General features: G+C 43.2%; 1 protein-coding gene across 14 annotated transcripts in view; it reads right to left on the bottom strand.

Moving 5' to 3' along the window:
* The window catches only part of DYNC2H1 (dynein cytoplasmic 2 heavy chain 1), a 300,244-nt gene that overhangs the window by 132,283 nt on the left and 154,829 nt on the right, over positions 1–13,132 (bottom strand). For 13 of the 14 annotated variants that reach the window (XR_004302235.1, XM_032427898.1, XM_032427903.1 and 10 more), the window contains 2 exons: positions 12,532–12,604; positions 1,991–2,151 (listed from right to left, as the gene is read on the bottom strand). Coding sequence is in view for 13 of the 14 variants with exons in the window: in XM_032427898.1 (XP_032283789.1) it covers positions 1,991–2,151; positions 12,532–12,604 (234 nt within the window). In the remaining variant the exon portion in view is untranslated. Of the gene's footprint in view, positions 1–1,990; positions 2,152–12,531; positions 12,605–13,132 lie in introns of those variants that run through there. The other variant, XM_032427910.1, reaches the window with a different exon arrangement.

The raw sequence follows: 13,132 nt of genomic DNA, 5'->3' as shown, positions 1-13,132 counted from the left end.
TTTTTAAAAAGATTTTATTTATTTATTTGACAGAGAGAGACACAGCTAGAGAGGGAAGACGAGCAGGGGGAGTGGGAGAAGGAGAAGCAGACCTCCTGCAGAGCAGGGAGCCCGATGCGGGGCTCGATCCCAGGATCCTGAGGTCATGACCCGAGCTTAACCAACTGAGCCATTCAGGTGCCCCTTGATTTTTTTGTTTTAATTTCAAGGTCTAACCCTGAATGAAACAAATAGGAGGTGAAACAAAGTGGCTGAATTGTTTTGATGCACTTACTAGTTTGCCATTATTAAAATGCAAAATAAATCCCACAAAAACAAAAACAAAAACAAAAAATGCGAGCATAGGCATGTACAACAGAATTAGAGAAAAGGTTAAGTATTTTGCTCAACGGAAATGACAGCTAAAAATAGGCAACTCAGCGTTTCCCATAAAGCATCAATTATATGAAAAAAGCTTAAAGATTCATAAAACCTCAGAAAAAAATATTTACTATAAAATTTTTTTTAAAAACCACAACAGGAAAATGTTAAGAAGATGGTTAGCTGCCCATCCCCTCTGAGATCTACACAACTTCTGCCATTAAAACTTAATTTTGCGGCGGGGGGGGCGCCTTGGTGGCTCAGTTGGTTAAAGGTCTGCCTTCAGCTCAGGTCATGATCCCAGGGTCCTGGGATCAAGCCCCGCATCGGGCTCCCTACTCAGCGGGGAGCCTGCTTCTCCCCTTCCCTGTGCCCTTCACCCTGTTCATGCATGCTCTCTCTCTCTGTGTCAAATAAATAAAATCTTTAAAAAAAATTAATTTTTTGCATCAAGAATGTATTAGCCTTAGCATATACATTCAGCACAGCAACAAAACTTTAAAATAACAGAATCATGAATAATTATGTCCATATTGAAAGGCTTTACTTTATTTAACAATTTTGCAAATTCAGTACACAAAACTTTACATGTTTAAGTAGTCAAACCTATTGCAGATGCAAGTAGCTCTACCCTGCAGCTAAAATCAGTACCAACAGACACAAGGTGCAGACAAGGCCCCTCATGCAGGCTCCTCACTGACCGCTGATGGTACCCTGCTGAGGCGTCAGGACACCCTACCTAGGGTGGAATCAGACCCCCTCGCCCGAGAACCACTCCCTGCTCTTAGCTGCCTTCCGTCCAGGTTCCCCACAACATTCTGACTTCTCCATTTGCTGCTTAATCATTATAATGAAAGCGGTTTATTTATTCAGTTGTCAAAAACTGAGAGTAAATTAAATACATATTCTGACTAGCATGCAAACTGAATTGCACAAAGCAGGCAACCTGAACAAGGTAAACTCCTAAATTTACCTCAGAAAAATGGTGCTCTGTTACCTGAGTTTTAGTCACAAGTTTATGTAAATATTGCTGATTTACTGTAAAAGCATCCAAGTAAAATTTAAAAATTATTCTCAAAAGCTTAGCAAATATATTAGTGTCCTATTACTGCTATAACAAATTACCACAATTTAGTACCTTAAAACCAGACAAATTTATTACCAGATTTCTGGAGATTAGAAGCCCCATCTAACTTCAAGGAGTTTGGCTTTACTACAAGGGTGTTGTCTGGAGGCTCAAGGAGAGAATCTCCCTCTCGCTTTTCCAGCTTCTAGAAGTCACCCGCATCTCTTCGCTTGCGGTCCCTTCCGGCACCTTCCAAGCCAGCACCCCAGCGTTTCCCACTGCTCTGGCCACTGCGCCATCAATACACCGGTGCCTCCACGCGGCCCCCCCAGCTTCCCCCTTGGAAGGACCCTGTGATGACCCTGGGCCCACCTGACTCATGCAAGACGTCTCCATGTGGAGACACTTACGGAACTACACGTTCTGCCACGGAAGCTAACAAATTCACGGGCTCCGGGGAGCAGGACCTGGGCACTTTGGGGGACGTTGGTTGGCCTACCACCATGAAACATGTTTCCCTAACAGGATCAGGCAAGGCAGGAAGAGCAGGTAACGGGCGCTGACCTGGTGATAGCACTCTCCACTTCTCTCCGCGTTGGCGAGCTCCTGAAGTTCCTGAGAAGGGTCGGCACCCGGGGAGATAATTATCAAGATGGGTTCAATTTCCAGTGTCTCTTTGTAGAGCCGTTTGAGATTCAGGGGGAGTGGGGACAGCTCTTTCAGTCCTGGAAAATATATGTGAAAGACATGAAAACTACAAAGCAACGTGATTACAGGATGTAGCAGAAAACGGAGGTGAGTGATAATCCCGTACATGTAACAGTTTCCTCACTGTAAAACCACTCACTGACTAGCAATAACTACCATCTCACGGAATGCTTCCAACCGCTCTGCACCTACGATCTCCGCGAATCGCTGCAACAACACGGACTGCTGGGCACCCAGACGGCCACGCCCAGCGCACGGAGAACACACCACCGGTGCTGTGCTCTTACTATGCAAGTTTCTGCCTGCAAGAGAAGACTGAACCAACTGCCCAGCTACACTACTTTTCGTTCATTTCTGTGGCAACTCAGTGCCGACCCCGTGCTGTGCACTGGAGTCAGATTCCCACATAATCTAGCGAACAGCTTCACTGTCATGATACAGGATGGCTATTCCCTACCTCCATGCATTACGAGAGAAAAGAAAGTGGTATCGAATGAAAAGAATATTCGTTTGGAGACAGAAGTACATAAGCTCTCAGGTTAGCCAAGTGACCCTATACAAATCACTAAAATACAAGGTGCCTCGGTTTCCTCAGTTGTAAAACAGGCATAAAACAACCCGTAGGTCATTTGGGAGCAAAAGAGGATAAAATAATAAAAACAGATTCCATTTACTCATCACCTATTCTGTGACACCAGCTATTTATTTTACATAAAAGAAAACTAATAGAAGATTGAATGTCTTGCCAGAGGTCACCCAGCAGCTAACTGCTAACTGTATTCAACATAATTCACCTGTGCTTTTGAATCTGAAACTCGTAACTACGAAGTCCTACACAGACAAGAAATTGTAATTTTGCTATTATGTTAAAATCTCTTCTACTAAAATTTAAATGTTTCCATGATTAACGTATTTAGTAAAAGCCAAGCTAAAGAAGACCCACTTCAATTGCTAATCAAAATATACTTGTTTGAACTGAGCTAAAAAGAGGAGTATGACACAAGAGTTGAAAAACAGATTAGCAGAACGTAACAGAATGACTCCACAGGCAAGAAAGGTAGACATGAATAGACAATATTGCACCTTAGAAATTCTAAAATCACTGGAGAAACACATTCTTAATGATTTCTGTAGTCAGCACTTTAAAATATAAATTCAGTGCCCTCCAGATGGGCCAAAGAAGGCCCTTCTAGATAACCATACTGAAGAGACCAATTTCACACCTGCCCCATTCCCCGCCACTCGTCACATCATCAAGTCGTCAGGATAAGTAAGAGCTGTCACAGGCAGAAATATTCCTACGGGCGCCTGGGTGGCTCAGTAGTTAAGCATCTGCCTTCTGCTCAGGTCACGATCCCGGGCTCCTGGGATCGAGCCCCCACATCGGGCTCCCTGCTCCGCGGAAGGCCTGCTTCTCCCTCTCCCACTCCCCCTGCTTGTGTTCCCTCTCTCGCTGTCAAATAAATAAATAAAATCTTTGAAAAAAAAAGAAAAAAGAAATATTCCTAATCACCACTGAGTTTGCCCCAACTGCCTCTGAAAGTTGATGAACTGCTTCTAGGGGTATATTGTATGAATTTTATTTTTAAATAAGTTGTTGTTGCTAACTATCATCCTGTTTTAAGACCTAATCGAAAACAGTTCTTAAGTACTTGTGGCAATGTAAGTAGACAATGCTTCTGTTCACTCATTCATTCATTTATTCATAAACTCAATAAACATTTCTAGGCCAATTAAATGAACTGATATTATAATATGTATCAAAAGTCTTAAAAATATGTCTGGCCTTTGACTCAGTCATTGAGATTATAATAATTTAAGAAATAATTCAGGATGTGAATGCAGAAGCAGGTACAAAAACTTTCACTGTAGCTGTTGGTATTAGTGAAAAATCTTGGGGAAACACCCTGAGGAGTCTGAGTAATTTCTGATAGCCATACAATTGGGGCTGAAATCACAAGAATGGTGAGTTAAGTGGTAATTTACTGAAAAGCAGATTACTCAACAGACAACATGATTCCATACCGCGCTACCTGCACATTCCTGCACCCAAAAGGCATAGAAAGGTGTGCATTATCACGTTAACAATGATTATCTCAGGATGATGGGACACCAGGGGCTTCCTATCTTTGTCTTCTTCTGTCTTCTCATAGAGCTCTACTGAGACGTATTATGTGATAAACGTCAGAATATATACGAAGATAGGTTCCTATAAGATAACTACTGAATGAAACATGTGTTTTATTTGGAAATTATATACTAATATAAAAGTGTCTTTAAAAATTTAAAATACAGATTACCACATCATTTTTTTTTAAGATTTTATTTATTTATTTGACAGAGAGAGACACAGCGAGAGAGGGAACACAAGCAGGTGGAGTGGGAGAGGGAGAAGCAGGCTTCCCGTGGAGCAGGGAGCCCGATGCAGGGTCTGATCCCAGGACCCTGGATCATGACCTGAGCCGAAGGCAGATGCCTAACCAACTGAGCCACCCAGGCGCCCCAGATTACCACATCATTTCTTAAATTAACAAATACAGACTACAAACTCCAGGAGGACAAGAATCGCGTCTGTTTTGCTCACCATTCTATAGGCATACTCTAGCACAAATTTAAATATTCCTCCTAAAGTTAAAATTCCACAGAAGATAAACAGATGTTCATTAACTCATTATTTACAATATTTCAAAGTACTGGAATGTTTTGGGTTAAAGAAAAAAACATGAAAAAATATACCATTTATAATAATATAAGTAATGTTCATGTTACTTGGAATTCCGTATTAGCCATTCTGCCAACAAAACTCCCAATAAAATAACCCCACTGCATTTTAATTGAACTGATCTATACATATAATCACTGGTTTTATTAATCCAAGTACCTTTCACTCACTATATCACTAGAACTGTTAGAATGAATCATCCAAAACTATTCAATGAAATTGAAGAGCCACAGATGTTCACTGCATTGTGAATTATCACAGGATAAAACTACTGAAAAATTACTGGGATCTTAAATTTTGACCATACATCTTTAAAACGTATCATTTTTTTCAAAAGGAAAAAAAGAACAAAAAATGAGTCAAAGAAATAACTTACACCTTTACTGCATTTTATTTTACTCCGATAAAATACCAAAATCATCAAAGAAGAATTTACAGTTTAAAAAAGAAAGAATACCAATCCTGCACTTTTTAGGTACCTGAGTAAAGAAAGTAGCAAATTAACATCAGACTATTACAGGTGGTAAGCATGAAAGATTCATTCTTCCTCACTCATCGCATCCTCCCCAACAGAGAGACTGACAAGTTTCCGGAGTACAAAATTACACTTCCTTTATTAGTGAGAAAGGACAACTCTAAGAATGTACCACGAACGTCAAGAAAAAGAAGGAAAACTGAGAACCACTATGGAACCCAAAGTACATCAACCAATTAAATGGGAAGAAACTCTTTAGAAATGGAATAATACTCAAGCCTAGAAACAAACAGTCCAACATTCTGTGGTAGGCAGAATGCCATCTGTTTCAAGATTCCTAACCTAGGTGCTGCTATGAAGGCATTCTACAGGCATAATTACGGTTGTGGACCTTAAAACAGCATTCACCTCCATTATCCTAGTAGGCCAATTTAATCACTTGGATCCTTAAAAGCAGTAAGTTTCTCCAGCTCAAGTCACAGAGACACAGCAGAAGAGAGAAGCAGGACAGATGAGGTGGAGGGGAGAGTAGACGGATGGGAAGCCTGAGAAAGAGCCCCCCTACCCTTGCTGCCTGTGACCGTGGAGGAAGGGGGCTGCGAGCCAAAGAACCCCAGCGGCCTCTCCACCCTGAGGAGGGCTCCAGGACAGGGAGGGAAGGAGGACCTCAATTCTATAAGGCATGCAGCTGATTCTGAGAGAGCCTGAGTGAGTTTGGAGATGACTGCTTCCCTGAGCCTCCTCCCCGAGAGCGCAGGGCCAACGCCTGGATTTCACTTTGTGTGACTGGGAGCAGAGAAACCAGGCCAGCCCAACAGGCCTCTGACCCCCAGAACCGTAAGACAGTACACGGATATCGTCCAAAGCTGCTAATTTGTGACGATTTGTTAACAGAGGCAACAGAAAATGAATATGCATGTCCTTCTGTCCTTCCCCTTTCCTCTCAGACACAGATTTCACGAGACAGATGGAGCCATGGAAGCAAGGTGCCCGGGATGGGACGCAGGTCCGCATCAGGGAAGGAGCTCTGAAGCAGGAAAGCCACCCCGCTCACATCGACTCTTAATGGAAGAGCCTCCCTGGGGCTGCTGTAGGGTCTTCAAGGAACCTGCTCCTGATAACCTCACATACACAGCACAACACCTGCTCAGAGCAGTTACTTAAAAAAGTCAAAATTCGATCAAAATTACTCAAGTCCCAATATTAGCATCTGGTAACTGCTATTTTAAAAAGTAATATACTAGATGTGGCTCGTATATTAAAGCTTGGTTTGCAGCATTAAAGTGACATGCCTAAAAGTTTTGAGGACTGCCCTATCTTGAAATTAACACTACTTTCATAAACACATTTTTTAAGTGACTGTTTGAAAGTTTACAGATTACAAAAAAGATTGCTAAAACTTAATAAAAATCTTCCCATACAAATGATGCTTGAGAAATTACATTTGAAATCAAATCTTTACAATCTGATTAAAAAGAAATAAGTGCTTGGGGCGCCTGGGTGGCTCAGATGGTTAAGCATCTGCCTTCGGCTCAGGTCATGATCCCAGGGTCCTGGGATCGAGTCCCGCATCAGGCTCTCTGCTCCGCGGGGAGCCTGCTTCTCCCTCTGCCTCTCTCTCTCTCTCTGTCTCTTATGAATAAATAAATAAAATCTTTAAAAAAAATTTTTAAAAAGAGATAAGTGCTTGTCATTCTCTAGTAATTTGAATTTTTTAAAACTTATTCATACATTAAAAACTCCAATTTTATATGAAAACTGTATTAATAAAACCATCTGACCAAATACAAAGTCATCCAGCCATATACCAATATATATAACTTTTGCTTAAAAATAGGCAGAATATGATTTTAGAACTATATTAAACTTTCAAAGCATTTGAATATGTGAATATCATGAGGTTTTTAGTTAATGCCATTAAACCTTAAATGTCATTTAACCAGGAGGTAAAACAGTACCATAACAGAAGTATTCCAAAGAGTTGGCAGAAGGTCAGACTACGAAGTAAGGAAGGTCATGTGCAATGTGGTACAAAGAGGACATTTTTAAAGACTATGGGAATGAGGAAAGAATAGACACTGAAGAGCCTCTCTGAAAATTGCCTTGTTTTACTGAAACTTGCACTGAGTTATAGAGCAGACAATAAATATAGAGATAAGCCAAAAACATTACATAGTGTTGGGTCCTAGAGAATTAAAACAGGCTGATGTGTTGGTGCTGTTTGGTGGCCCAGAAAGACCTCTATGAAACTGCAGTATTGTAAGTTAACATCTGAATGACAGAGAGGAGTTATCCATCTAAAAAAAAAAAAAAAAGGATTCAACATGTCCATGCAACACCCGGTGCTCATTACAACAGGTAATGTATGCAAGTGTTGAATCACTGTTATTTTTCACCTGAAACTAACACTGTATGCTAATTATACTTGAATTTTAATAAGATAACATTTTTTCTAAAAAAAAAAGTATTAAAGGGAATAATAATAATAATCTTGGAGAACTAAGAACTATTATTCAGGTCGTTGGAAGATAACCCTATATTAAATAAAGTCTCCAGAAAAGGATCCAAGAAAAAGGAGGGAAAGCACAGAGTAAACAGATGGTGCAAAGGTGCTAAGGCTGTTTTGGCACTAACGCCCAGAGGCAAGCAAGAACGGCACAAGATGGGGTCAGAGAAGCAAGCAGAGTCTTGTCAGCTTATGTAAGGAATCTGGAGTTTATTTTAAGTGTTTTGAGAGATTTTTGAGATCTTATGTAAAAATGGAGATGGTTTGGTTTCACTTTTTTAAAGATTACACAGCTGTACAAAGAGAATGGATCAGAAAGGAAACAAGCACTCAAGTAGGGAGACCAAATAAGAACAAACATTTCTAGCGCTTCTGTTCCAGAAGCTATTTAAGGCCTGGGGCACAACCATAAACAACATAAATATGTGCCCCCATGTGACTTATATTCTAGTTGAACATCAGTTAATAACAGTATGTCAGATGGTAGTCACAGTATGGAGGAAAACAAACAAGGTAAAGGAGTATGAGTACGTTATTTTATACAGAGCGCTCAGGGAAATCCTCGCTGAAAAAATGACATCTGAGCAGAGAAGTGGGGAAGATAATGGGGGAGGGAGAGAGCTCCCTTGGAAGAAGGAACAGCAAGTGCAAAGGTCCTGAGATTGCAGAAACTCACTGAGGGCTCTGGAAGAACAGGAATAAAGGGCTATCATGGTTGGAAAGGACTGAAAGAGGGTGGGAGTGGAAGGAGAGGAGATCTAAGGGGGGAACCAAGGACCGGAAGATGTAAGACCCTTTAAGACAAGGTAAGGACTCAGGCCCATGAGATGCCATCACAAGACTGAACTGAGGAGCAATATGATCTAACTTGTATTCCTAAAGGCACTCTGGTTGCTATGCTGGGAAGAAACTGGGAGTGGAAAAGAAAAGAAGCCTGAAGAGCAGTAATCCTGCTCTGAGACAGTGGCTTAAACAGAGGGGGCAGATGGTAGTGGAGGTGAGAAGTGGATTCTGAATATATCTGAGGGCAGAGCCAAAGCTACGGCAGTGACTGAGGTGAGAAGAGATAATAGTTTGCATTCGGCTGGTAGCAAATTAATTCAGAGCAAATTTTAGAGATGGAGCGAAAGAACCTGCTGGTCGATGGGAGTACGGGGAGTGAAAAACAAAGAGAAAAGGTTTCTTTGGGGTGTTTGGTTTGAGCAGCTGAGTGGATACTGGCATAGCTGAGTCAGAAGTTCTGTACTGGTCCTGGTAAATTTGCAATATGACATTGCTGTGAAAACATCAAATAAGCACTTGGACATACGAGTTTCGAATTTCAGGAAGAGGTCAGGGCTCAGAACAGGAGATCAAAGAGTCAGGCATTTAGAGATGACACTGCAAGTCAGGGATGGGCTGAATTTACCAAGAGAGAGGATGTAGTGGAAGGAAGAAGAGGCCAACATTTCAAAGACATGCAGAGAAACAGCCAGTAGAGGAAAATCACAAGGAATAGCCTGAAAGGGCTGAGGACTGAAAGAAGAAACATAATCACCAAGACAAGAAAGTAGAGAGCATTTAAAGGAAGAAGAAAGAACAGTGTTGCTGAGAGATGAAATAAGCCAAAAGCACAGAAGTCACTACTGAACACAGCAATATGGCAGAAGACACGGCCGAACGTACCGAGAGCGAGCTCATGGGACCACCAGGACGGACGCACAGACGAGCAGGACACAGAGGGAGTGCCGAGGGACTGGGTTACTGCCGTCTCTCACGAGGGACACGCTGCCCACACGTCCTGCTGCAGAAGCAGCTAGAGAGGGAAACGTGTGTAGGACAGGGGTATGGAGAAGGGGATGATGGCAGGAATAAAACACAAAGGGCAGACGGGCTGGCCTTTCATAGGGCAAGGCCGTCACCCATGGACAGAAGGCAGAGCAAAACGAACAGAGTGCCCGTGCTACCACCTGGAAGGTTTGATGACGACAAGTGCAAAACTCCTGTCTCACGGCTTCTGTTTTCTCAAAAAAGGCTGTTAAAAGGCTACTTCCATCAGCCAACTTCCAAGTGGTAAATACAGGGACAGTTTTCATATTTATTAAATAAATATGCCTACCCTGCACAATTACTTACCATGTGTGTCTATATTTGGCAACACGTTAAATGTCTCAGTCACAAGATTCAGTATGCTCCTGAGTATTTTTTAACATGGACACTAACATCTTTTTTCAAACACCTCATTTTCCAGAATCAAAAGTTAGATATTTTTAACACTTAAAGGAGTCAGACACTCAAAATGCACTTTATACATGAATGGTTCAACTAGCAAACTACTGAAATATGAGAACCAGCTAAAGCACTTCACACGTCAGCTTATTAGAATGCATATTGTTTGACTGGTACCAGCAGCTCTCCCCTCATTTCTGGTAGCAGTCCTTCCCCCACCCAGGATTTCTTTGGCGGAAACTGCAGTTTCATGTATTTCTAGCAGGATTAGCTGCAGAGGGGATCGTGTTACCCAAGCCGAGCACAGCAGAGTCCTTCCTGGGATTCTGAAGGTGAGGCTGGGAGGGAAAGTTCTCTTTCATCACAAGCTTTAAATGCTACCCCAGGAGGTCGGCAGCCTTATGCACAGAATACACATGAACCCCCAGACTAAGGGCAACACACAGGCAGGAAGGAGAGAACAGGGACACAAATATGAAGAGAGAAGAGGAGAGAGAGAAGAGAAACAGAGAGAGACCAAGAAAGAGTCCACGAGACCCGCAGGCGCTGAGGCCAGCCGCCCTGCCTCTTCCTTTCTGAATACTGGCTCTAGCTTTTTCCGTTTCACTGGAGTGACTCTGAGCTGGGCGTCTGTCACCTGCAACCAGGAGTTAGGTGTATAAACATTCTGCCAGACCTGAGTATAAGTAATCCAGGAGACAGACGTTCCATCAGAGACAGACAGGGAGACATTTCCCCCTCATGCTTAAGGAAAGGGAAGCCCAGAGCAGGCGCAGATGCATCTCCACAGACCCATCAGCAGCCAACCGAGTGACCGGTCTAACCGGAGCCTCAAAATGCCTGCGCACGTGTGCACACGTGTGTTCTGCCAGAGGGTAAAGCAGAAGACGGCCGATAGATGTGGGCTGAATGCTGTCCCCCAAAAAAAGAGAAGCTGAAGCCATAATGGCAATACCTCAGAGTGTGACCTGACGTGGAAACAGGGTCCCGCCAGATGGAACTACTTAGCTTCCGGTGAGGTCAGACTGGGGTAGGCCCCTCATAAGAAGTCAGACAGGGAAGAAAGAGATACACAGGGAAAATGCCATTTGGATCAAGCAGCTGTAAGCCAAGAAAGACCAGACAGCCAGCAAACCACCAGAATCCAGGGAGGGGCAGGGAGGGGTTCTGCGACAGGGTTCGGAGGGAGCGTGGCCTTGTGGAAACATTGATCTTGGACTTCCAGCCTCCAAAACCGAGAAACGACACATCTCTGTTGCATGAAGCCACCTGGTTTGTGATACTTATGGAAGACCCAGGAAACTAATATATTCGGTGAGGGTAGGGAAGAATGTGTGTTTGAAATAACTTAATCTAAGGTTTAAGGATACATCTTATTAATAAGAACATGAACAATGGAGCTGGGTTTGCATTCTGTCATTTATTAGCTGTGGGATTCTGCTTCCTCAGAAGTAGCCCCTCATAGTGCTACCCTGAGGATTAAGAGCAGATATGAGTGCAGCGCATAGTGACGGCAATTTAAGGGTTAGCTGCCGTTAGATCACCATGAACGCCGAGTTTACAGGAGAGAGCGTGTCCACTAGAGTAAAACTGAAGCTAAGACAACTCCTCAAAATACGACCTGCTGTATCAGCCCCAACAGCTTTACAGCGAACACTGAATGATTCCTCAGTAAAGGTTTCCAGGGAGGAGCGTGGAAAACCCAGGATATTTTTTTTCAATTTCCTAAAATTCTGTGCTAAGCTTGTTTATATGAAAAATTCTTATTTAATGAAAACATACACTATAAAAAATTTTTAAAATTTCAACATAAAATTTAACAATGAATAAAATGTTAAAAGAAATAGAGAATTTCTAGAAAAAAATGTCAGCATACTTTTTTTACTTAATGCCAGATTCTTCATTTCCAAACTTCCTGTGGTTTAGAATAAAGATTCGCTCTTCTTGGATCACTCCATACTTCAACTAAAATACTTTACATCGTCTTTCCCTAACACAGTTTTCCCAAATTCTCTTCAGCAAATCATAACATGGTATACTTTACTGACAAATGAGTAACTTTTAGCTCTTTCTGATAAGACTATCTGAGAGATTTTAAAAATGGACTGCACAGATTGTAACCCAAAAGACAAACAAAGCCTTCATTTTTTGTTGTAGAGCAAAAATAATTCATTTTGAAGGCTTTTCCCCCTCCAGAAGTATGATTATTTCTTTGTTTTACTTTAATTATCTAAGTCCTAATTAAAAACGAATGCATAAATGTCTAAAGGGCTTTCACCATAAAACGACTTTTTGAGTTTCAAACCGTAACTAAGTCCAGGATGTGAACTAAGCACCGGACTTGCAGTCCCACCCAACACACATTCTCGAACCCACAGAGATCTGCAGACACGCACAACGAAGGAGACGCCCTTCCGGCCTTGCCAAGCCAGGCGTCCCCGGAAAGCACGGGGCTGCGGGGCGGGGCGGGGCGGCCGAGGACTCACCCAGGGCTCTGCAGGCGAACAGAGCCATGGCGCTCTGCAGTCTGTCCGGCCGGAGGGCCTGCACCACGAGAAGCTGCGGACAAAGCGCAGAGCAGTTTCAGCAGGAAAGCCCCCGAGCCCGCTTCCAACAAGCCTTAACGCTGGTGAGCTAAACCAGCTCTGCCCAACCACGTCCACGGCGACCGCTGTGCACGTCCGTACACAGGGCGTCTCACAGGCCGTCACACAGAGCGTCACAGAGGCCGTCTCACAGGCCGTCTCACAAGCAGTCACACAGAGCGTCTCACAGAGCGTCTCACAGGCCGTCACACAGAGCGTCTCACAGACCGTCTCACAGGCCGTCACACAGAGCGTCTCACAGAGCCTCACACAGGCCGTCTCACAGGCCGTCACACAGAGTGTCTCACAGGCCGTCACACAGGCCGTCTCACAGACCGTCTCACAGGCCGTCTCACAAGCTGTCACACAGAGCATCTCACAGGCCGTCACACAGAGCGTCACACAGAGCGTCTCACAGGCCGTCACACAGACCGTCACACAGGCCGTCACACAGACCATCTCACAGGCCGTCACACAGAGCGTCTCACAGGCCGTCACACAG

The sequence above is a fragment of the Phoca vitulina genome, unplaced genomic scaffold, assembly GCF_004348235.1.
Source record: "Phoca vitulina isolate PV1807 unplaced genomic scaffold, GSC_HSeal_1.0 scaffold38, whole genome shotgun sequence".
Classification (NCBI taxonomy): domain Eukaryota; kingdom Metazoa; phylum Chordata; class Mammalia; order Carnivora; family Phocidae; genus Phoca; species Phoca vitulina.
The sequence above is the reverse complement of the archived record's forward strand: the minus strand, read 5'-3'. Positions and strand labels throughout refer to the sequence as shown.